This window comes from Emys orbicularis, chromosome 2 (genome assembly GCF_028017835.1).
Source record: "Emys orbicularis isolate rEmyOrb1 chromosome 2, rEmyOrb1.hap1, whole genome shotgun sequence".
In the NCBI taxonomy this organism is placed as follows: domain Eukaryota; kingdom Metazoa; phylum Chordata; order Testudines; family Emydidae; genus Emys; species Emys orbicularis.
In genome coordinates this window covers 80439687-80462948 of record NC_088684.1, presented here as the reverse complement: position 1 = coordinate 80462948, position 23262 = coordinate 80439687, and the positions used below count along the sequence as shown (strand labels likewise).

Genomic DNA, 23262 nt, shown 5'->3' with positions numbered 1-23262 from the left:
GTACTCTTAAATGCAATAGAGCTGACCAGTGTAGCTCGGCAAGCGCTCAGCACGACTTGCACGTACAGTCAGAGGAGCTGGTCACTTCAGGGCAAATTTTTCATACTAATGGGAAAATAGGAGGCGTTGTCAGGAATGCAATGTTTAAACTTTGCTGTGAGATGAGGTGTGTTTCTCTCACTCTGATCTGATATTAAAACGTAAACTTTTTTTTAATTTTTTTTTTTTTTAAATACAGGATTGTGGTCAATTGATCATTTTGGCCCAGATTCTCACCTCCTACCCCCATTACGTAGCCCCTTACTCCATGAAATAGTCTAATCAAATCCAAAAGAGATTAATTAAGGAGTAAACTACTATTCAATGTGAGCAATGGGGAGCAGAATCTGGTTCTTAATAGCTAACTTCAGATTTTCTTTTGATAATTTCTCTTGTTTATTTCATGGACATATGGCACAATAAACAATAACGTATTAAACTGCAGGCCAAGTAAGTTATAAAAATATATATATTTACAGAAAACAAAGGTATCCAGAATCTCTCACGGGACATTTCTACTTTTGCAAACAAGTGTCTTATCCAAAAGAGTGACAATTTCAAGTGCTAATATTAACATGCCATAAAACACTGAAGTTAGTCATTGGCTAATATGAAAACAATGCTCTAGCTCAAGTTACAGTTATAAAATGTTGGGAGGAAACTTTTGTACTATCAATTCAACTATATATCTTGCATCTGTGTTGGAAGAAGGGTGGTGATTTGATTTCAACAGTTTCTATCTCAAATACAGAACATCTGATCCAACATACTCAGTTTATTTCTGGGGGCCTGAATAACCAGCTCAGTGAGGTAATAGCCAAAGACAACAGAGACTTAATGCAAAGTATTGATTTTGGTGCTGGTGATCCCTGCAGCCCCTCAAGAAATAATAAACCATTCAAACTGAAGTCTGAGAAAAATCAACTGGTCTGAAGGCCCTGAGGGTTTCTTGGTTTCATTTCCACTGTAAATAAACCGCAGGCAACAAGAATGCCTGCATTCAAATATCAGTTGTCCACTAGAAATGATTCATAATATAGAATTCCTCAGTAAAGAAGTGACAGATTCAAGTAAATTGTTTTATTTCTCTAAAAAATAAACATTGGTCAATAGAATTCGAAGTTCTCTTTTAAAAAAATGTGGACTTTAAAGTGATAAGTCGCTCATGGGAATGCAAAATCTTGTAATTAATGTATGAATCAATTTGAAAAGGTCTATGGAAAATATTCAGGGTCCACGAACAAGTTATTTCTTTGTAAATTAAAAATCAGCTCATTTAGCATAACAATGGGAGCAAGAATAATTGAATGGCTTGCTCAACTTCTATACCTTCAGATGGTCCTCTGTAGCCAGTCAGGCTCCACTGACGTCCCTTCTGGCTTTTGTTACAGCTTCAGTCATATGACTTTTCATCCTATGGATTAACTTCACTGTGCAGCATGACCAACTTAGTCAAATGTCAGTGTGATACAGCCTTCCCTTCCTCCCCCCCAAATTGCTTCCCAATTACTCATGCCCCTGCTAGCCAACAATTGAAAATACGAGCATGCTGACTAGTGCAGTTTAAAAAAGACACAATTCAGCTTTCTCCTAGATTCATGGCAATGAACTGAGAAAAGCAACTGGGCAAAGCTCCTGTTATAAGAGGAGTGGGGAACAGAATTACCAAGTACTTTTTGATATGTAGCAATTCTACAAATGTGACTAAAATAGGGACTTAATTTTTTTCCCACCTGACCAAAGGGAGAGAGGATTGATTAGTTCAGTTTAGGGACTCATCAGATCTGGGATTTTCAAGAGTCACTATATATAAAGACTTGCATTACACAGTGTATATTAAGGTTGAATTTGGGAAAGAACTGTACTTGGTTTCAAAAGTGAAACCGTTGAGCGCTACTTGTAAAAATCCAGTGTTAACTTTTCAAAAAGCAACAATGCTGTCACAGTTCTTTGGAAGTCAGAGTTTTTCCTCCCCCTAAGTTTTATTTGAAGGAAGAGTGTGTCACATGGCATTTTCGAGGACATGCACAGCAGTCCCTTTGATAGTTGCTTAATCAACCTGCCAGACATGTAGAGTTGGAAGCCGGCATTCATTGCAATTTTTCCACTCGGTATAGCTAAATAAAACACACACTGATGGCATAAAATACAGTTAAACTAAGAAAATAGATCAATAAAACTATTGTACACGTAAAAATTATTAGCCTCCAGAAATGAGCTGTCCTTATACTCGTCCTTTCTCTTTCTCTTACTGGATATGTTGCTCATGTGTCTACTGATCAGATTTTCTAAGCAACATTTTAAAGACACATTGTTACAAGCGTGACCTTCATGTGCACCAAACTAATCTGTTTCCTCTCTAAAATCTATGTTTTGTTTATTCCTGCATCTCATTACTTTTCATTAGTCATTCCTTTGTCTGTGACCTCTTACTCCATAACTACAACATAAGTGCAGTGACATTTACATTCAGGGTCTCAGAATGATTTATGACTCAATTCTTAATGAATGAACATTCAGTGAAAGCATATCTGGCCATTCAGGGATTTGGAAAAAGCAGGAAGTTATCTCCGGCTTCAGGGAGCTGAGCAGGTATGTTGTACAAAGAGCCACAAAACTTCCATCTGAACAAAACCCAGAAACTTGAAACAACAGCAACAAAAATGTTTTGTAGTAGAATTTAAGAGGAAAGAGAAAGTGAATTCTTTTGATGCCTGTTTCCCATCCACCCCAATGATCTCTGTGCTTACACAGACCAGAGGACAGGCAGGTGCATTGTAATAAGCCAGAGGCCCCAGTAGCAACATTACACTCAAACAGCCTGGCAGAGTTTCCATAATGTATATTCAAGTTTTTCAGATTCAGTCTCAACCATTTCTGACTACTTTGCACTAATACAAATATCAATCCCTGGGATGTTTCCTTTCCCACCTCTGTGCAAACTAACTACTAACTTTTTGGGGGGCGGGAGGGAGAAGTACAAGCATTTATTTATTTTGTAAGAGGAGTACTTACTATTACTCGAAAACAAGCATTTTAAAATGATGCAGCTATTTCAAGCTTTTCATAAGTGTATACCTACACATAAGCAGGAAACTAAAAACTGTCTACCCAACTTAGATTTCTGGAGTTCCTCTCCTGCACCTCTCCACCCCTCCGCTTCCATAACCTGCTCATTTCAAATCCCAATGGGATGCACTGCCAAGAAGATATTAAATATCCCTCCCTCTCCTAAATGTTAATAAAAAACAGAAAAAATGGTTTACTTTTTTCAGTTATCAGAACTATATTAAAAACCTTGTTACATGGAGTATTTACTTTTCACAATGTTTTTTAAATAAATAGCAAGGTCTCACTGAAATGAATGGAATGCCTGCACCATTGATTCAATAGGATTTTCCATAGTAATATACAGTCATATAGTGTAATATTGCATAAAGAAATACTTTGGATGAAAGATAATGTGGTTGCTGGTGCATCTTATGTGATAAAATCATCAACCCATGAACAGTTTGTGCAGTAGTGTCATTTACGCATTATGTTTACTTTGCAAAGTCTAATTGACATCAACTGGGCATGTGCACAATTGATTTCAATGAAATGTTGCACAATAAGAATAACTTGCAAGGTAACTGTATACAAAGTTACTGCCTAGTAATAAGAATAATAAGGTCGATGGTGTAGCCAAAGGGTCTCACTTCTAGGCAGAAGCTTATTAGCCCTAAACAAGGGAAATTAACAACATTAAAAACAAACATTCTGACTTACAGTCATCAAGGTAATTCAGAGTTACAGCTGCCAACTCCATGTTTAAAAAGGAATGATGTGACTATTATTAGTTATAGGTTTCAGAACATTTACCTGGCATTATTTTCATGACTGATTTCTCTGGGCCAAACTTTTATTATTATTATTAAGTTCGACCAGTATTGAAAATGTTCCCATCACCACAATAGCCTCTTTTCAAACTCAAAGCTTAAAAAACTAGTGTTGAATGTAAACCAGCAATATAGGGTGCACCAGACAGGTTTTCCAATATAGGCCAATGAGAGCATCTATTTCCTGTAACTCACTCTACCATGCATAGGGATTGCAGCTTGCTTACTGTATGCAAGATAACTTACTATTCTGCAACCCTAACAGGACTAGGGGAAGCATAAACAGAGTGAGCTACTGACTGATTATTTTAATTCAATTTCTTTTGCTTTTGTTGGTTTAATCCACACCCTCATTATTTTAAACAGAGTTTATTGTATCCAATACATTATAAAATTTAAAAAATTGTAGGAAAGCAGCAAATTCAAACTAGAGCAACTCTACCAAGTATTAATTCTGGTCCCATTGCAAAAACAAAAAACTCAACTCATTTAAAACAAAAAAAAAAAGGTAACTTTTCACATCTGTGAGGGCAGACAAAAGTGTGTGATGTCTGTACAGACTATGTTTAAAATCTCTGTCAACTAGCTTTCACTGCAATGGATGGATGTTTCCTGAAGTCCTACTGCCTGGTTACCTCTAAAAAGACACCGACATAAACCTCCAAACGCAAATAAACTTGAATCAAGACGTACACACGGGAAAGTGGATGGATCTCTGGTAATGGAAAATGTATCGGAGTACTTTGTCTCCCCCTGATGGTAATGGCTTGTTTACCGTTAAGTGGGCCTAAAGAAGGCCTAGGACACTTAATGGCTATCACAGCACCAACCCTAACTACCCATTTTTTTTCCTTCCTTTGTTTGCATTTCCTATCTTTTGACATATAATTACACCTTGAGGTTATTATTATTACTATTCCAAATGCTCCCGTATGAATTCAGGTGTGGTCTCTATATTTCATACAAAGGCGTCTTTATTCAATTTTAGTTCCAGGACTTGTTTGGTGTCCAAACTGCACATGTAACGTCCCTTTTTTGCATAAAGAAACATGTCCATTTAGTCCAGAGGCTCTTGCTTTATTCGAATGACGGAGGGTGCACGAGATGTCCTTCTGAGTTCTCGCCTCAGTACGTATTCACTGAATTGGGAAGAGTCCACCCCTCCTCCACATGAGCCAACAATCTCAAATCCTCTTTGCTGCAACCTCTCAAGTACCTGCAAAGAGAGTAAATAAATGTAAAAATAAACAACAAAAAACCAAGACTGCTACTACTGGTGAAGGATGATCAACTTGCAGTAGCCAAACTGTGACCTTCTGTAAACTGTGATCCAGGTGAAGAACAAATAACGCACAGCTCTGCTAACAGACTTTGCTAGAATGTCTTAATTAGTAGATTTCCTTTAGATACCATTGCATTCCCCCCCCCCAAACTTTCTAATGCATTTAAAAAAAAAAAAAAAAAAAAAGAGAGACGTTACTTACCTTCCAGTAACTTGAGTTCTTCAATTTGTTGTCCCTATGGGTGCTCCACCATAGAACGTGTGTGCCCCCATGCGCTATCAACCAGAGATTTGAATCTACAGTGTCCGCGGGTCTGCACTTGAGCACCTATGCGTCCTTGTGCTCCAGAGTGAAGATATATAGGGAGGAGTGAACCCACTGCTGCTACAGTTCCTTCTCAACTACAGAGTCAGAGACTCTGCAGCTGATGGGAAGGAGGGCGGGAGGTGAAGCACGACCTCCAGAGCTGAACGCCCCTTGGGAAGCCAATAGTATTGAGAGAACCTTCATGAAGACCCGTGGGGCCATGGAGAGTTAGAAGGGAAGGACACGGTATTGATAGTGTTCTGAGCTGACGATGTAATGTAGAAAACGTTTCTGGGAAGGGTGCATAGCAATGTGAAAATACATGTCTTGAATGTCAAGGGTAGTAAACCATCCCCCCAGATTCAAGGATGGGATTATGATAGCCAGAGTCACCAATCTCAAGTGCTGCAAAAGAATGTAGGTGATTAGTGGGCTTTGGAAACGAGGGCTTATTACTGCTCCCTCTTGTCCTGTGGCAAGTGATCAATAAAATGAGTACATTTTGAATAGTTATTGAAGTCATATTTTGGCATCAGGGCATGATAATTTGTTACTCAAAATTGAAGAGCAGCAGACGAGTGACTCTTCCTGCTGAGGAGGTCTAGGCATTGAGCCTCTTTGTCAGAAGGTGTTAATCTTGAGTGAGTTTGGCGGTTTTTCTTGTTGACTGCATCCACCACAAGGGAGCTGGGGGGGTGGGGTTTGAGGGAAGAAATACTCCAGCCCTTTCACTCATACATAATATTTTTGTCTGTCCATTTGAAGGTATGTGCAAGAGTGGCAGGGATCTGCCATAATTTACAGGCTAGAAACAAGAGCGCCTCATTAATAGGCAGAACTATCTTACTTGGGGGTTGGGGAGGGGAACGCATGGAATGTCCAGAGAGGGCTGAGATACTTGTACCTCCTCTGAGGAGATTTGAAGAGATTCTGCAGGTGGCTTCATTAGGTCCCGGAATACCGTAAAATTGACGGCATAGGAGGGTGTTGGTGGTGGCAGCATCACTGCACCATCGGGGAGGAGGACTTGTGTGAGGAAGTGTCTCCTCTTCTGCAGGTAGCTCCTGAATGTCCTCCAATATTGAGGAGAAATGTGGTACTAGGGACTGTTGCTGCCATGCCAATGGCTGTTGCAGCACCTGTGGGAAGCCCAAACATGGCTTTTTCCGGGCAGGAACCCTACAGAATTGGTGCCCTTAAGAGGTCCAGGGATTCCAATAAGGTGGGTAAGGGGAGAGTCCCCAGGGATATTCGTGTTCTAAAAGCCCAGAGTGCCTTCTGGGCTCTGGTGATTTCTTGCTGGGGTACACTTCAAGCAGCGTAGGATGGTAAGTTAAGGAAGAGCCCTGCCCAGACATTTCAGATTCTGAGGCAGCATCCCATGTCCAGAACTGGAGCTCTTGGTGTTGTTGCCGGAGAAAGAGCTGGGGGCTATGAAGGCACTGGAAGATGGGTGAGTACTGGGAGCCCGACTCCTAGCGTGAGATGAAAGGAGGAGATAACCGGTGGACATATCGATATCAGCAGGTAACTTCTCTCAGTGCCCCTTAAGAGGTAGGGACTCCAGTTCCTCCGAGATAAGCAGACCCTCCTGCAAGAACCACCGCTAGGGTGCTAGAGGCCTCTGGCAATGGGCAGTTGGAACTGGGAGCGGCACCGAAGCTCTAGCTGGGGACGAGAAGTGGGGGCTGTTGACGTCGGTGATGAAGTGGCCACCGAAATGTTATCTCTATGCTCCAAGTGCATGCCACCCAAAGTTAATGGTACTGGAGAGGGAGCAGAGGCTTGAAAGGGCTCTATATGACTTCTTGGAGGGCTTTTGTACCATTGCCTCAGATTATCCTGAGTCTTTGGATTTAGATGAGTCGCGATGTCAAGACGGTGCTCAGGAAGGTGCTTATCAGAACTGTTTGCTGGCAGGCTAATCTGAACAGGACCTCTGCTTAGGTGGTACCGAGGCCTCGGTGCCAATGTCTGTTCAAGCCTTGGAGGTACTCATTATGGGACATGAGGTCTCCCTGGGATCCATTCTAAGGAGGTGAACTACCCTTTTTTCTGGAGGTTCTCTCAGAAGAAAGGCTCTCTTTTCTTGGAGTGCTTCATTTCTGAAACAACCTCAGTCACTTCCGAAGTATTGGGGGGAGGGGAGGAAGGAATCTGACCCCACAGACCTTAAGGAGTGTGCCATGAGGAGAAGCTTCAATCTTGCCTCCCTTTCTTTGTGAAACATGCTTTTAATCCCCGTGCATCTTTGCACTTGGATGGGATGTGAGAGTCTTTGAGACACCAAAGACAACTAGAATGCTTGTGAGTCTGATGAAAATTCTATTATAGGTCTGGCAGGATTTGAATCCTGGAGGCACTGGCATACCCCAGAAGTTAAGCCAATGAGGAAGGCCAAGGAATCAATGCTAAGGAACCCGGGGTGGAGGCAGTCACAAACACACATAAATTTGTGCAAAATTAAAAAAGGAAAGCAAATATTGAAACAAAAACAAAACAAATACTGAGTAAATAAAACAACAGAAATAGCTTCCAGGAAGCACTGGACACCTCAGTTGTTCCGTCTCAAGTGGCCGGCATTTGGGAAGGAACTGGAGTGGTGATGGGTCTGCTCCTCCCTACATACCATTGTTCTGAAGCACAAGATTGTGTAGTGTGCAGGCGCGGACCCATAGAACATTGCGGATTCAAATCTCTGGTTGAGAGTGCAGGGGTGTGCACACATCTTACAGTGGAGCATCCATAGGGACATATACTTGAAGAAGAAAAAGAATTACTTCAGAAAAATTATTCCTAATCTGTCTTTAACTGAACTGATCTCATCTGACCTGGTCACTGAGTGTTACATAGGTAGCATAGTGATGGGTGAGTGGGAGAGGAAAATTTGTAGGCTTAATTTAGAATTTTTTGCAGATACAAGTATCTGTGTCTAAAGCATTACACGGGTGCATCTAAATAAAATAACAACAAAGGTATTGATGAAAATTCCAGAACTGAAAGGTACTTTACCTCCAAACACTTGTTGAATATGGTGCAGTTGCTAAAAGAAGAAAATTCCTTACTGTCACCAGTCCAGGGGATGAGAGAGATAACATTGCAACTGACTAGTTTATTACAAACTTCCTCTAGATCTGCTAAAATTTATCTCCCAGGGTTCCTCAGCCATTTCATGACAGATTTATGTACTATTGCTTCTCATTATTTCAGAATAAAATGGAAGAAATATCCAAAGAAGAACAGGAAGAAATCAGCACGTTTCCATGGACCCTGAAATACATATGCCCATTTTCTCAGAAGCAGACACATGTCCTCATTGATGTTTCTTCATAGAGCAGGAAGAAAGAATAGATCTCACATCCAACACAAAGCATATATGGCAACACAACACATGCCCGAGGGTGTTCCTGATCAAACACAAAAGACTTGACTAACACTGGAGAAGTTGCATAGTTTTCAGAGTAATTTGTTTCAGCAATGTTTGTTCTTTTGCAAGGATGTTTGGAAAAGATACATGTGAAATAATTTGAGGAAGTCTGCCCTAACCTGTGGAACTAACTCATTCTTACTAGCCACCTCAAAGTCTCCAATTGCTTTTGCCCACTGAAACCTTCTGGAGTTAAGGTAAAGAGAGTCAGTCCATTGGCACAAAATCAATCATTGGTCTACTTTTAAAATGATGCACTCATGACTTCGTACCTGAACTGAGTTGAGGTGACAGTATCCATTCAATGGAAACCTGATGACATGGGTGGAGTCGTGATTCCAGCCAGCATTGACGGAATTACACATCACGTCGCCAATTTCTGGAAAAACTTCTTCTATCAAAGATTTATCGCCACTCAGTGTAATCCTCTCTCCAAGATCTGGGGCAACACGCACCACCAAGCACTCGCAGGACCTTGAAAAACGGCTAGTCTCCCGATCCTGTTTCCACCTTTCCATTTCACCTAGCATGGGCTGAAGCTGAAAATACTTTGCCTCTTCATATAGCAAACTGTAGTCCTGAAAGATATATATTTTACTGTGCACAACTAAATATGACGCATTGTGAATATACAGTAACTGCTTATGTGTACGGTTATTCTGGCAAAGAGGCTAGGATAGCTCGAGAGTTGAAACCCCTTCTACACGTTTCATAATTACTACATACACAGTTAAGGAACAAGCAAAAACGGTCTCTTAAAATCTACTGCCTGAAATAATACCTAGAAAAAAGCTTTTTACCTCCATTTTTTTTGAAGTGTGTATTATGGACCACATCAGATTGTCACAGTCCACCTTTCTCTAAATGTTTATCCCCATAGTGATGTCATAAAATGACGACCTGACTGAACAGATGGAACAGAACTAAATCAGGATTCAGAAAATCCATCATTAGGATCCATCATGTCTTACAGCAATACTAGCAGGCACAGTAACAGGTATAAGCATGTAAATGAGGAAGACGGCAATGTTTTTAAAAGTAAAATGATTCAGATATTTGCATAATGATTTGCATATATTACTCCATTTTAAAAATTAAGTATTTTGACTATATCCCTATTTGTCTACAGTATTGTTTCTGCTATGTTGCCTCAAACACAATAGAAAATGCATTCTGAAGCATAGCAAGTATAGAAATTATTTAGAACTGATGCTTGCTTCCAAATTTTACATTTCTATTTTGCTGTTGCTGTATTTTTTTTTTTTTTTAGTTTAACGCATGTATTTGGGAAAAAAAGTGTCTGTATGAAGAAAACCAATGTGAGAATCAGGGAAGATAGAGGAATGTAATGACAACAAAGGAGCAGTAGTAACAAGGTCTATATTGCACTGAAATTGAGCAATAGACTTAATGCTTAATAGGCACATGATAAATGGATAATTGTCCAGCTGCGTTTATAATTAAATGAGAGTCATCAACTAACCCGAGCATCTGTCCTGAAGAGGGAGAGCTATTTGTTTTAAACATGCGTCTTTGTAGAAGACTCAAAATGTGACTGGAAGGGACCTTCTGAACACCACAGTGAATGTGCTGTCTAGAGCTGTTTTTTTTTAAATTTTCAGCAGAATTATAATATAATTATATATTAAACTACTCTGCAAGAGTGAACTATTAATGTTATGAAGAAGGCAGCCTTTAGACATCTATGTTACTTAGGTGGGTCTATACTAGTCATGAATAAAAAAGGATACGTGTGTTGATACCAGAGATTATTCAAAAGGTTGCTGCAATACAGCTCTTAAACTGAAACTAATGTTCATTTCACCAGTCAGGCAAATTAATTTTCCTACTACGTAGACAATTACGGCCAGATTTTCAAAAGAACTCAACATGTTACATGCTTTTAAAGATGAACAAAAGGTTATAGAACATTCTAAATTGCCTTCCATGTTACCTTTCCTATCCCATCCTAATGTCATGTCTCCTTATGTAAACTAATGGCGGGACACACTGCATACTCAGATGTACATTCACAGGGAGAAAGGATGATAAAGATCCCTTCTGAGCCGATCTGTGGCCTCCAGCTTGCATTTCACTGACAACCCTCCCCCCCCACAGGAAGTTCTAAGATTTTCACAATTTTCATGAAAAGATCTCTCTCTCAAAAAAAAAAAAAAAAAGCTTAGTCCAGACTGATAAATATCTGGCTTAGATAATGAGGTTGCAAGAATTCACCCTTGATTTCTCAGCTAAGACACTAAGAACGAGTCACATGTGTGTCTCTCAGGGGTTAAGGGAAAATGAAACTCTGCAGTTCACCCATTATACACATTTTAACGTTATTTACTTTTGGCTGTCAGGACTCACATCATTCTTCCAGTGTCAGCCTGTGATCACAGGACAGAGTCCTTTTAATTGAAGGAGAAGAAGGAGAATTGATGGGGAACCCTCTGCAGAGGTCATATAGTTTAATGCATAAGCATGCATACTATGCTACGGTTAGGAAGGCAAAATTTAGCATTAATACCATTCAAGAAAAGGCCAACAGATGTCACTTTAGTGAGACAAAGCTTACTTCTGCCAAGTGACTAAAAGCATTGTCAAATGCTCCAAACCCACTCCTGCCTCATAGACTATTTTAATTACACTCCCAAATTATCTCCTCTGAGGAGGCGAGACATTTGCAGAATAATTTCAAACACACTTAAGTCACTTAAAATCTCACCTTGAAATCATCAGGAATTAGGAGTTTTGATGTTCGTAGAAAATTCAAGATATATCTGAACATTTGCCCATCTCTGTCAATGAAATAGTGCTGCTTGAGACTGTCCAAAACAATGGGCTCCGTGCCATCAAAAAGCCTTCCAATTCTGGAGAGGAAAAGAGGCGAACACCAAGGTCAAATTACAAACCACATTTTAGCCATTAACCACCAACAGCTACTCACCTTGTTACCGAATAGTAGCACTGCTACAGAAGAGAAGGACACCCAACAGCCTGATTTTGCACCCCCTCACACTGCAGAAAACTCATTCACATGAACAGTTCAATGGCTTCAATGTAGTAAGCTCTTTGACTTCAGTAGGACTATTTTTGCACGTAACTACTACTCAATGTAAAGGCTGCAGATTCTGGCCTTTAAGGAATGCTACTGCTTACTAGGGAGAGCTACATAACAGAAATGGAAACTTCAAGACACGTTTGTTAAACCATGTACAATTAAATAAATTATAAAAATAGTAGGTGAGGAGATTTCATAGTAGAAATGTAATGTGATTGTAGCAGGTGTCTATTAGCTTGTTCTAAAGTTATGGGCACTTTTGTCCACCTTTATAACACCCCCCTCTCCCAAATCTCATGTGCTTAATCTTCCTGCAACATTAACCTTTAGGTCTGAAATTTTCTAGGGTGACCAGACAGCGAATGTGAAAAATTGGGATCGGGTGGGAGGTAATAGGAGCCTATATAAAAAAAAGACCCAAAAATCGGGACTGTCCCTATACAATTTGGACATATAGCCACCCTATCTAGGTTTGGTGTCTAAGGAAAAGATTTGGGGAGGGGGGTAATAAAGTTTGAGCTAAATCCCTCATGCTGTTTTTGAATTTTTTTCAAAGAGAAAGAGAGTGAGTGCACATGTCCATACATTTAATCACTAAAACTCAGCTAAGGGCACTTTTGTGAACAGGGCTGCATCAAATATTGCATAAGTCTGAAATGTCACATGGACAGTTTTCAGGGAGGAGGTCGGGGCTTTGCTTGATTTGGGATCCCACAATTTTAGAGCCTTGTTGCAATTTGCTATACTGTATTCTGCAAATTCTACCTTTTCATTTTCTTAACTGTCATACAGGGGGTGACACCAATTGAAACAATATTAGTTTCTAAATCAATATAGTTAAATTGGAACAAAAACTCTGTACATCTGGCCAAAGTCTCTTTTTCCAGTTGGAACATACAGTCACCACAATGTAAACTACAGAGACTGTTTTCATACTAAAATAGTAATAGAGGGAACAAACCCCCGCCCCCAAACTATTAGATCTCAAATAACTTCCATTGTTGCATGTAATGTTGTTTTAGATGTGTTCGTTCCTGGATATTAGAGAGACAAGGTGGGTGAGGTAGTATCTTTAATTGGACTAACGTCTGCTGGTCCAATAAAGAAAAGGTCTGCATAAGCTCAAAAGTGCATGTCTTCCCCAACAAAAGTTGGTCCAAAAAAAGATATTTCCTCATTCGCCTTGTTTCTCTAGATCACGGGCGGACAAACTTTTTGGCCTGAGGGCCGCATCGGGTTTTGTAAATTGTATGGAGGGCTGGTTAGGGGAGGGGGTCGTGGCTCGGCCCCCACCTCCTATCTGCCTCCCCCCCCCCGAGACTCCTGCCCCCCTGTTCCCTGACGTGCCCCCCCCGGGACCCCTGCCCCATCCACACACCCCTTCTCTCTGTCCCCTGACTGCCCCTGGAACTCTTGCCCCTGACTGCCCCCTGCCACCCCATCCAACATCCCCTCCTTCCTGACTGCCCCCATTCAACCCCGTTCCTCCCCCCGACCCCTATCCACACCCTAGCCCCCTGAGCACCACCCCGAACTCCCCTGCCCTCTATCCAAGCTCCCGTGCTCCCTGCCCCCTTACCGGGCTGCCTGGAGCACCGGTGGTTGGCAGTGCTACAGCCACGCCGCCCGGCTGGAGCTGGGCCACGCCGCCGCCACCACCACGCAGCTCAGAGCACCGGGTCAGGCCTGGCTCTGCAGCTGCGCTGCCCCAGGAGCTCACAGCCCCACCGCCCAGAGCATTGTGCCGGAGACGGCGAGCTGAGGCTGCGGGGGAGGGAGGACAGCGGGGGAGGGGCTAGTGGCTAGCCTCCCGGGCCAGGAGCTCGGGGGCCGGGCAGGACAGTCCCACGGGCCAGATGTGGCCCATGGGCCGTAGTTTGCCCACCTCTGCTCTAGATAACAAGTAAGACAGAAACAGTGTAAGCATTTCATGATCATAACCCACATTTAAAATCTGCATCTATTCCATTTCAAAATTATGCAAAGAGCAATAAACTGACTTTAAAATGAATCACATACCAGCATAGAATAAGTAGCAAATATCTCAGTGACATGCACTATATTCAGGTTAGGATTCAAACTTAACCTACTCTTTCGGATCAGCTCGGGAGATGACAACTTGAAGAAAAACAGAGGATCATTAACCTCAGATGGTCACCTAAAATTCTGCAGGAAATGCCCCAGGCCGAGGTAATCATTGTTATTACAGTTGGGTGAATAATTTGTAACAGATAACTTACTGAATGCATTTCGCTTCTTTCTCTTTGAAGAAAGATTGCACGATGGGAATAAAATTAAATTATTTTTTTAAAATTATATTTTTAATTTAAAATCAGTTTTTTAATTTAAATTGGATTTCTTAATTTAAAGAAAATAAATTTTTCTTTTTAAAATTAACTAATTTAAAATTACATCTATATTAATATCTAAATTTACTATAATCTATTAAAATCTCAAATTAAATAAAAAAATATTCAACAGAACACGTTTGCTGGCAAAATTTTAAAGAAAGTCAAACCACTGAACTACTAGAAGCTAAGCACCAGAAACCAGAATTTACCTAAATGCTCAACAAGCTTGTGGCAGCAGTAGCCTCTTCTGCAGGCACAGAGAGAATATTTTCTTCATTTCAGTTTATTCAACTATTTCAGTTTAATATTTAATTCATTTAAAGTTGAGAAAGCAATTTGGAGCTGAGAAAGCAGGAAAGTTTGTTTTCCTTTTCTAATCTATGAATAAAAACTAGATATGAGAGGATTAGATCTACTAGTTCTAAAATCTTGAAGGACATGGCGACCAGAAACAAATCAGTTGAGTTTACTAACAAATACTTCCTTTATTTAATACATCAGTTTTAAACACAAAATATGTTTTGATAAACACTTTCCCCCTTCTGTATCCAGCAGATTTAAGGTAGTTTTACTTAATAAAAAAAATTAAAATGCTGTTTTGCATTTTGATTGAATTTCAGTTTCTACCAAATACAGCTTAGCATAAATCATGAGTAAAAAATTTAGTCATTATCTAGTAAATAAGAAATGTGTCATTCACCATCTTTTAACACAATAAAATTGTGAAAGTTAAGCATCTGAATAAAATATTAAGCTATATAATTGCTTGATATAGTGTGCATCCCCCTGGTTAGCAAAAAGAAGTACCAATTTAGTGTAAGATCTATATTTAGTTGCAAATCAATATGTTTGAATAATTATAAACCAAATGAGAATCAACCTTTGTTTCTGAAAATAGCTATGAAGTACAAATGTAAAGCAAGATTTGATTTAAATCAATCCACCCTGGGCTGCACACAGCAATTTTCTAGTCACAATTATTCAACAAACTTTTTCATGCATTTTATTTACTAAATGGCTCACTATTCAAAAATTCAAGTTACGACTGGTCACACAATATAGATTCTGTTCATTGATTTGATGAGCATAATTTACAACTAGGTTTGTGACTCTTGGCATGAAAGTATGCTGGTGAAAATATGCCTTTAAAACTCACTTTCATCAACATTTTGGGCCTGTGACCTTAGTATTCACACTGGAATGCAGAGTGTGTGTAAACATGGCTAAGTATAACTTGTTTTTAATCAGTCAATCAAACTGATATTCACAAACAGCTTTTTGCAGAATTGTTATTTTAATTAAATATTTTAAACTATATGGTTTTATTTCATTATTAATTGGTTAGGAAATTACACCTGGTAGCAGAGGACAGAATCTGGCCTGCAAAAATGTTAAATACTGACAATGATGACCAAGGATTAGAAACAGAGAACCCAGCTTGATTTTCAGTTCCTAGGTTGAGTCTGACGGGTTAGAAAGGCTATATTATTTACTTAGCATGTTTGATCTACAAGTCTCATAGAAACATTAAGCATGGAACCCCAAAGTGCCATTTTTATAATTACTTTCCAGAACAGAATCAGACTTTAATATTAATAGCGTAGGACTGCAAACTCCAGTCAGATACATTTCTGTAAGCATTAACAGCTACTTCATTTTTAGATAAAATTTGCAATTTTTCAACTCCCCTCCCTCAAAATTCAAATCAAGGGAGGGGCTTGTGAGCATTTATCTGATAATGTGTGGTGGAACAGGTGCCATGAATGCAATGCCCCTAAGCAGCAACTGCAGCAGTTGTGACTAGGAAGAATGCGCTGTGCTTGAGATCAAGGAAAACTCTCTGTCCCCTTCCTCCTCCCTCTGCATTCTAGCTTCCTTGGAAACTGAGCAGTAAAAATCTTTGCTGTGTCTTGCTTTGCAGACACTGCCACCTCCCAGATACCTAGTAGGTTCAAGCAATGCTTGCTCTCCCCCACCTGTGATAGGGCTTAGATCAGTGGTTCTCAAAGCCAGTCCGCTGCTTGTTCAGGGAAAGCCCCTGGTGGGCCGGGCCGGTTTGTTTACCTGCCGTGTCCGCAGGTTTGGCCGATCGTGGCTCCCACTGGCCAAGGTTCGCCGCTCCAGGCCAATGGGGACTGCGGGAAGGGCGGCCAGCACATCCCTCGGCCCGTGCCGCTGAGGAGGTTGTGAAGGCTAGGACTATAACAGCGTTTAAAAGAGAACTGGATAAACTCATGGTGGTTAAGTCCATTAATGGCTATTAGCCAGGATGGGTAAGGAATGGTGTCCCTAGCCTCTGTTTGTCAGAGGGTGGAGATGGATGGCAGGAGAGAGAGATCACTTGATCATTGCCTGTTAGGTTCACTCCCTCTGGGGCACCTGGCATTGGCCACTGTCGGTAGACCGGATACTGGGCTGGATGGACCTTGGGTCTGACCCGGTACGGCCGTTCTTATGTTCTTATGGAGCAGCGAACTGCGGTCAGTGGGAGCCACGACTGGCCAAACTTGCGGATGGGGCAGGTAAACAAACTGGCCCAGCCCGCCAGGGGCTTTCCCTGAACAAGCGGCAGACCAGCTTTGAGAACCACTGGCTTAGAGCGCCCCTTCTAATAAGCTGGCTTACAGGGGAAGGGGACAAAGAAGGAACATTTATTTTACAGTCTTGTCAGCCAGGCCTCCTCTGTTAGTGAATGGTAATGGATGGCTCTTCATCCTACACACACTTTAAATATTAGAAGTTATTTGCATTCTCCTTGGGAGCTGCTCTGACAACTTCTGCCCGAAGTTATTTGTAATCAGGGACGGCTCCAGGCACCAGCCCACCAAGCATATGCTTGGGGCGGCGCCTGGAGGGGGGCGGCACGGCGGGGCACTCCGGCCCGAGAGCGGGGCACGACTGGGCTCGCCGCCCTCCGGCCGCTGGGGAGAGCGGAGCCGCAGCGGGCTCGCCGCCCTCCCCCGGCGCTCCGGCCAGTCGGGGAGAGCGGAGAGCCCCAGCCGGGCTCTCCGCCCGGCTCCCGGCGCTCTGGCCGCTGGGGGCTCTCCGCCCTCCCCCCGGCGCTCTGGCCGCCGGGGAGAGCGGAGAGCCCCGGCCGGGCTCGGCGCCCTCCCCTGCCGCAATGGGGTGGGGAGGGGGGCGGCTGGTGGCTTTTTTGCCTACGGCGGCAAAAAAGCCAGAGCCGGCCCTGTTTGTAATGCAGTAGCATCTAGGCTCCAAAGTAGGATGAAACACCCGTTGTCTAGGCCAGTGGTTCGCAACCAGGAGTCCGGGGTCCCCTGCGGGGCTGCAAACAGGTTTCAGGGGATCCACCAAGCAGGGTTGGTATTAGACTTGTTGGGGCCAAAGGCAGAAAACCAAAGCCCCACCACATGGGGCTGAAGCCTGGTGACCCAAGGCCCACCACCCGAAGCCTTAGCAACTTAGCTTTGCAGGGTCCCCTCTGGCTCTTATATGCAGAAAAACAGTAGTTATGAGCCATGGAGTTTTTATAGCATGTTGGGGGGGGGGGGGCTCAGAAGGAAAAAGGTTGAGAACCCCTGCTACAAAACACACAACACACGGTCCCTGCTCCAAAAAGCTTACAATTTGTCATCAAGGCAGCGCTCCCCCAGCCACCCTAAGTCCCATAACAGAAATTGCAAATTTTACTGTAAAGTAGTAATTAAGAAGTTATTTGCATGAAATTACACACACACACACACACAAAATACCTAAACATTAAATATTGAAAGAATGTAGGTAAGCCAAGAGCCATCCTTGAACAATGCTGTGAAGTTTTTGCACCTAAGGTTTGAATATATTAGAGTTTGAATAAACTAACTCTCCTTCACCCATAATGCAGCTTCTCCTTCTGCTTGGTCTGACATTGAAATTATAATGCTTAAATGACATCAGTCTGCTGGCATGAAACAGGATTGTGAAGTCATGTTTATTATAATTTCACTTCCAAAGAAAGATTGGAAGATATGGTTTCCTCCCCACGCTCCCTGACAACCTTGGTTTAAAACACACAGATGATGACCAGCAAAGATAGCAAAAAAATTATGACAAATTTATAACAGATGAATGGATTTCAAAATACGGAAGTGGTTTGAAGGTAGCTTGCAAAGCAAGTTGATAATAATATACAGATTTAGCCAAACAGCAAGGATAAAGGGTAAAAAGCTGTAGTACATTTAGAGGAAAATGTGCTTAAAACATATTTAATTAAAAGTTAGCCTGGAATTTTCTGTATACAAGGAAAATTAACGTCCCATGGGTTGAAAAGGTGACCTCCAAAGAGCAAAAGTTAATGTCTCTGGCTTTAAGTATCATATTCCACAGTCAGCAAACTACTGCTTCTAAGGTTGAAAAAAAAAAAAAAACTATTCTAAAACTCAACTTCAATCAGAGAATGTTATTTTAAGAGCCTAAAACAGGCACTATTATTTTTGGAAAGGAAGGATGGGACACAGAAGAGACCAATCTTTTACTCTAGTACGTACTTTAGAGGACATTTCCCCCATAAACAAGCAAACAACAGAATTTTCAGTCTGATTCTCGAAAGAAAATCCAGACATTTGAGCAATGGAAGGTGACATTACTAAAAGGAACACCTGTCTTCTTCAAAAGACAACCCCCAGTTTGGCTCTCAAATGAAAAGCCTCGCTGAAACCCTGCCTGCAGGAAAATTATAAAAAAATTGATTTTCTGCTAGTGTCTTGTGCCTCAGTAGAGAATTCAGGGAAGAAGAAAAAACGGCCAGTGCTAATGAAAAACAGAATATTCCACAGATTTCATAATATGTATAGATAACAGATTACAATCCTGCTGATTGATGATTAGAGACTTCACTGAATTACAGGTGGCAAAAATTCCTCTATACTAGACAGAAACATAGGAGGCTGAAATAGGAGCAAACACTGATTGTCTACAAGTATTTGGATCATTACATTACTTTTGCTCTAAAGTAGAATGAACACAAAACAAGGACAGCAGAAAGAAAGTATGAAATGCAAGTTTATTACTGAATATATTTGTTTCCACTGACACTATTAACTAAAAAACAAATAAATCAATCTGACTGAAAATTTTATATGTACTATTTTATAGGTAGCCGCAAAGATTATTATGACAAAACAATAAGGGAAAAAAGTTATTTCCTTTGTGTATTTCACAAGATTTTTTATATAGTCATCATCACTGTTTCCCCTTTCCTTTGCATCTTGCACAGAGAATGGGGGAAGAAGGAAAACTGCAAGTTAGGAATGCGACTGTTTAAGCCACAACACTGGCAGGCAGAATCCACAGGCAGGTGAGTACAATGAACTACTTGCAACTCTTTTACAAACTGACTAGATCTCAAGCTGACTGTGTCCCTTTACCAAAGGTTTTCCCTTCAGAGCCTATTTTCTCCTTTTGCTTGCTCCAGCAATGAAGTAATAGTCCTGTGTTTATGACACCACAGCATGCTGATGGTACTGACAGAGAGAGAAATGCGCAGCTAGACTATTTAAGCTTGGTACAACCATATGATCCTGAGCTTTTAGTTATTTTACAGTGGACTGCTTTCAGATTAACAATCTGCTTTTCATCTCACAGACCTTGTGTCAGACATTTCCAGAATGACTGAATGCAAAGGGAGATTTGTCTCAATCTGCATGACAAAGTTGCCATGTAAACATGATACAACCACAGAAATGTGCATTTTTCAGTGACAAAATATACAACATAACTTTAACCAACCAGATAGTCAGTTGTAACCGTCACTGTGAATACTACGCTAACCCTTTCTATTTTAACCATCTCTGCTTCTCTATGTATAACAGAAGGTTTTAAGTTTGAGAGTCCTGGAGATCTCCTTGGAATAGATAGGCCTTACATTATTAGATCGACTAAATCTTAATAGAAGAGGCATGAATGCAATGAGTATAAAGAGACAGAGCAGTGAGGGAATAGTGTATTAAAACTAGCTGTCCTATAGAGGAAGTTTTTATAAAGAAGCCAGCAGAGAGCAAGCAAGCATCAGGTACAGCAAGTCAATTATGGACAGGAAAGGAGTATTAAACACTGAGATACATAGGTGCTGCCGCACCCCCTGGCTTGAAGTGGTTTCCGTTATATACAGGGCTTACAGTTTGGTTCAGTGGCTCTCAGCACCCCCACTATACAAATTGTTCCAGCACCCCTGCTGAGATATACAAGAAAATGTTATAGGGAAAACTCAGGGGGAGTTTTTAAAGAATTCTCTACAGAGACATCTTGCTAAAGAATATAAGGGAATAGAATACTTTACACAAAGGCCATTTCAAACATTTTAGGATTGGTATATAAATGTGGAAGCAAAAGAAGTATGAAAATCAAAGGTCAACTCAGGGGGCTATACAATTCTCATTAAAAACGGAGATAGATGAAAGGGGCAAGTAGTCTTACATGTAGAGTATAGTTTGTAAGCACCAGATTGGGAGATTTGAAATGATGAGCAAGGTGGAATCATTAGGGGACACATTAGAGACAATAAAATGAAACAAGGCATTTGCTATAAGCTGCCTTATCACAAGCAGCACCTACAGGAGACAAACGCAAACAAAACGTTTTATGAAATGAACTAGCAGAACTAACCCACATGGACAAACTGTCACATTAATTGGAAAAGAATAAATTGAGCAACACATTTGTAATCACAACAGAAGAATGCTCCGTATCCTAGAGAGAGAACAGAAAAGAAGGAATTTTTCATTAGTTGTGGGTAATAAAGACAAGACTGGAGATATAGAGGTGAGCAAGTAACTAAGTTATACAAAATAGAGAAGGAAAGTTGGGACACACGACTGGAGCAAATGTTGGGGAGAATTCAAGTGGAACAAGCAATAATGGGAAGAGGCCCCCAAAAAGAAAACTGAAGCACCCTAGTTTCTAGCTGCTTGATAAATAGCTTGTTTTCCTTGATAGGTCAAATTCTTAGTGTCACCGTTTAACATGTGATCTACCAACCTAGGACACTGACATCACACTGGCAATAACCACCTAGCTATGCCTTTATTAAGAGTTGAGGCTCTTGATTCAGAAATGTAGATCCAAGCATCAGTGTTGAATGGGAGGGAAGCCCTGCTATGTCAGAGTCACCAGTATGCTGACAGCTGCTAAGATCCTGGCCAAACTAAAAGGGTGTTTCACTCCAGATGGTGAATTTACTTACCTTTAGTTACCTGAAGTAGAGCAAGTACAGCAATTCTCTTTGGCTTGTGTGACATATTAGCGCATAGCTCACAGGTGGGGGTGTAGTAACCAAGATGGAAGAATTTCTAGTAGAGGTAGGTTGCAAAAAGTAGGCTCTGTACAATCGCTACAGGGATATTTCAAATGTCTGTGGCCAAGTAAGGGAATATCATTTACCAGCTCTGATGCCCATTTGTAGAAGTGAAAAGAGTAGTTGGGAGGGGATGCTAAGAACCAGTGACTCATGGCTGGAATACTACATATGTGGGCAGAAGGAAGCCATCTCCCACAGGCAAGCCATTACATTCAGGGCAAGGCTGTAAAGCAGTATTCCAAAACTTTAGGTGATGAAAAAAGTTTTGCTGAGTTTCTTTTGGTTCCCATTTGAGTTTCCTCTCTTGTCTCTGTACATTTCAGTCAGTTTCCATGTGTGCCGTAGAGATACAGAAATGTAATATAGGAACAAAAGCAAAAGGATGCAACCTGAACATATACAATTACTCTATAAACCAGGCAAGTAAGTAATCTAGAGGCACATTCTATACTCTGCTGTCTATGATCAGCTCTCATGCTCTGTCCCCCGGCCCCACTAATTTTTCAGGTTTCCTGCACACTGGATCCAATGAAGAGAAGAACAGAACCAAAACCATAAAGGTCCACATCTCCTATACAGGGCCGGCTCTGGCTTTTTTGCCGCCCCAGGCCGGGGGGGGGGGCTCCGCTCTCCCGCCGGGGGGAGGGCGGCCGGAGCCCCGGGGCGAGGGCGGCGAGCCCCGGCGGGGGCTCGGCTCTCCCCCCCTCCCCCCCGGTGGCCAGAGCGGCGGGGGCAGGGCGGCGAGCCCCGGCTGTGGCCCCGCTCTCCCCGGCGGCCCGAGCGCCCCTCCAGGTGCCGCCCCAAGCACCAGCTTGGTTGCCTGGTGCCTGGAGCCGGCCCTGCTCCTATAACATCTGTTATCTTGCAAATATGCCTCATAAGTTCTTCAGGTTTTAAAACATATCAAAACATTTTTTTCATAAAATTGCTTAAACTGATCAATCATGCAAATACTTTCTCCAGCCACATTTTTGTAATCAAGTTCTCTTGGCTATAATAACATTTCACAGAAATTTTAACAAATACTCTGCTTGCCAAGAGAATTTTACTAAACTCAAATCCAATTCCATTGAAGTGTGTTATTTAGAATATAACTTGAGGGAGGCTTCTTATTAACTTAGTAACAACCACCATGTCCTTTTGCCCAGGATATTACCAAGTTATCAGGAAGTACCCTCCAATTATTCAAGTGGAATGGCAAATTAGCTACTTTGAGGCTAATAATTTGTGAAGTGTTTCTTTTATCAGGTTTATGAAATAGAAATTCAGATGGTCAAGTTCGTTGTGAGTACACAGTACAGAGGATGGTAGGGAAATACGAGTGTATATTGTACAATTACTGAAAATCACCAAGCAATTGAGTCACTAACAAATAGCATCCCTGTGCTTTGGCTAGCTGAGACTATTCTAGCCTGTGTATTTTAGGATATTGTGCCGCTTTTGTGATCATTGATATTATATTATAACACTAAACTGTGTTTCAGAAATCATATTAAAAAAAAAAAATCTTGGTCCAGTCCCTCTCTCATTTTAGTTTACAAAACTTTCCTTTAAAAAATGTACATATGACTAATGTCTATCTTTAACTAGTTTCAGTTCTTGCACACTTAACTTCTACATTGA

The 23262-nt window shown here is 41.3% G+C and overlaps 1 protein-coding gene across 2 annotated transcripts in view; it reads right to left on the bottom strand.

Moving 5' to 3' along the window:
- Window positions 1-4974: 4974 nt before the first annotated feature.
- The window catches only part of KCTD1 (potassium channel tetramerization domain containing 1), a 79712-nt gene continuing 61424 nt past the window's right edge, over window positions 4975-23262 (bottom strand). For both annotated transcript variants that reach the window (XM_065399687.1, XM_065399688.1), the window contains 3 exons: window positions 11659-11803; window positions 9206-9511; window positions 4975-5133 (listed from right to left, as the gene is read on the bottom strand). In XM_065399687.1, the coding sequence (XP_065255759.1) occupies window positions 4975-5133; window positions 9206-9511; window positions 11659-11803 (610 nt within the window). The remainder of the gene's footprint in view (window positions 5134-9205; window positions 9512-11658; window positions 11804-23262) is intronic.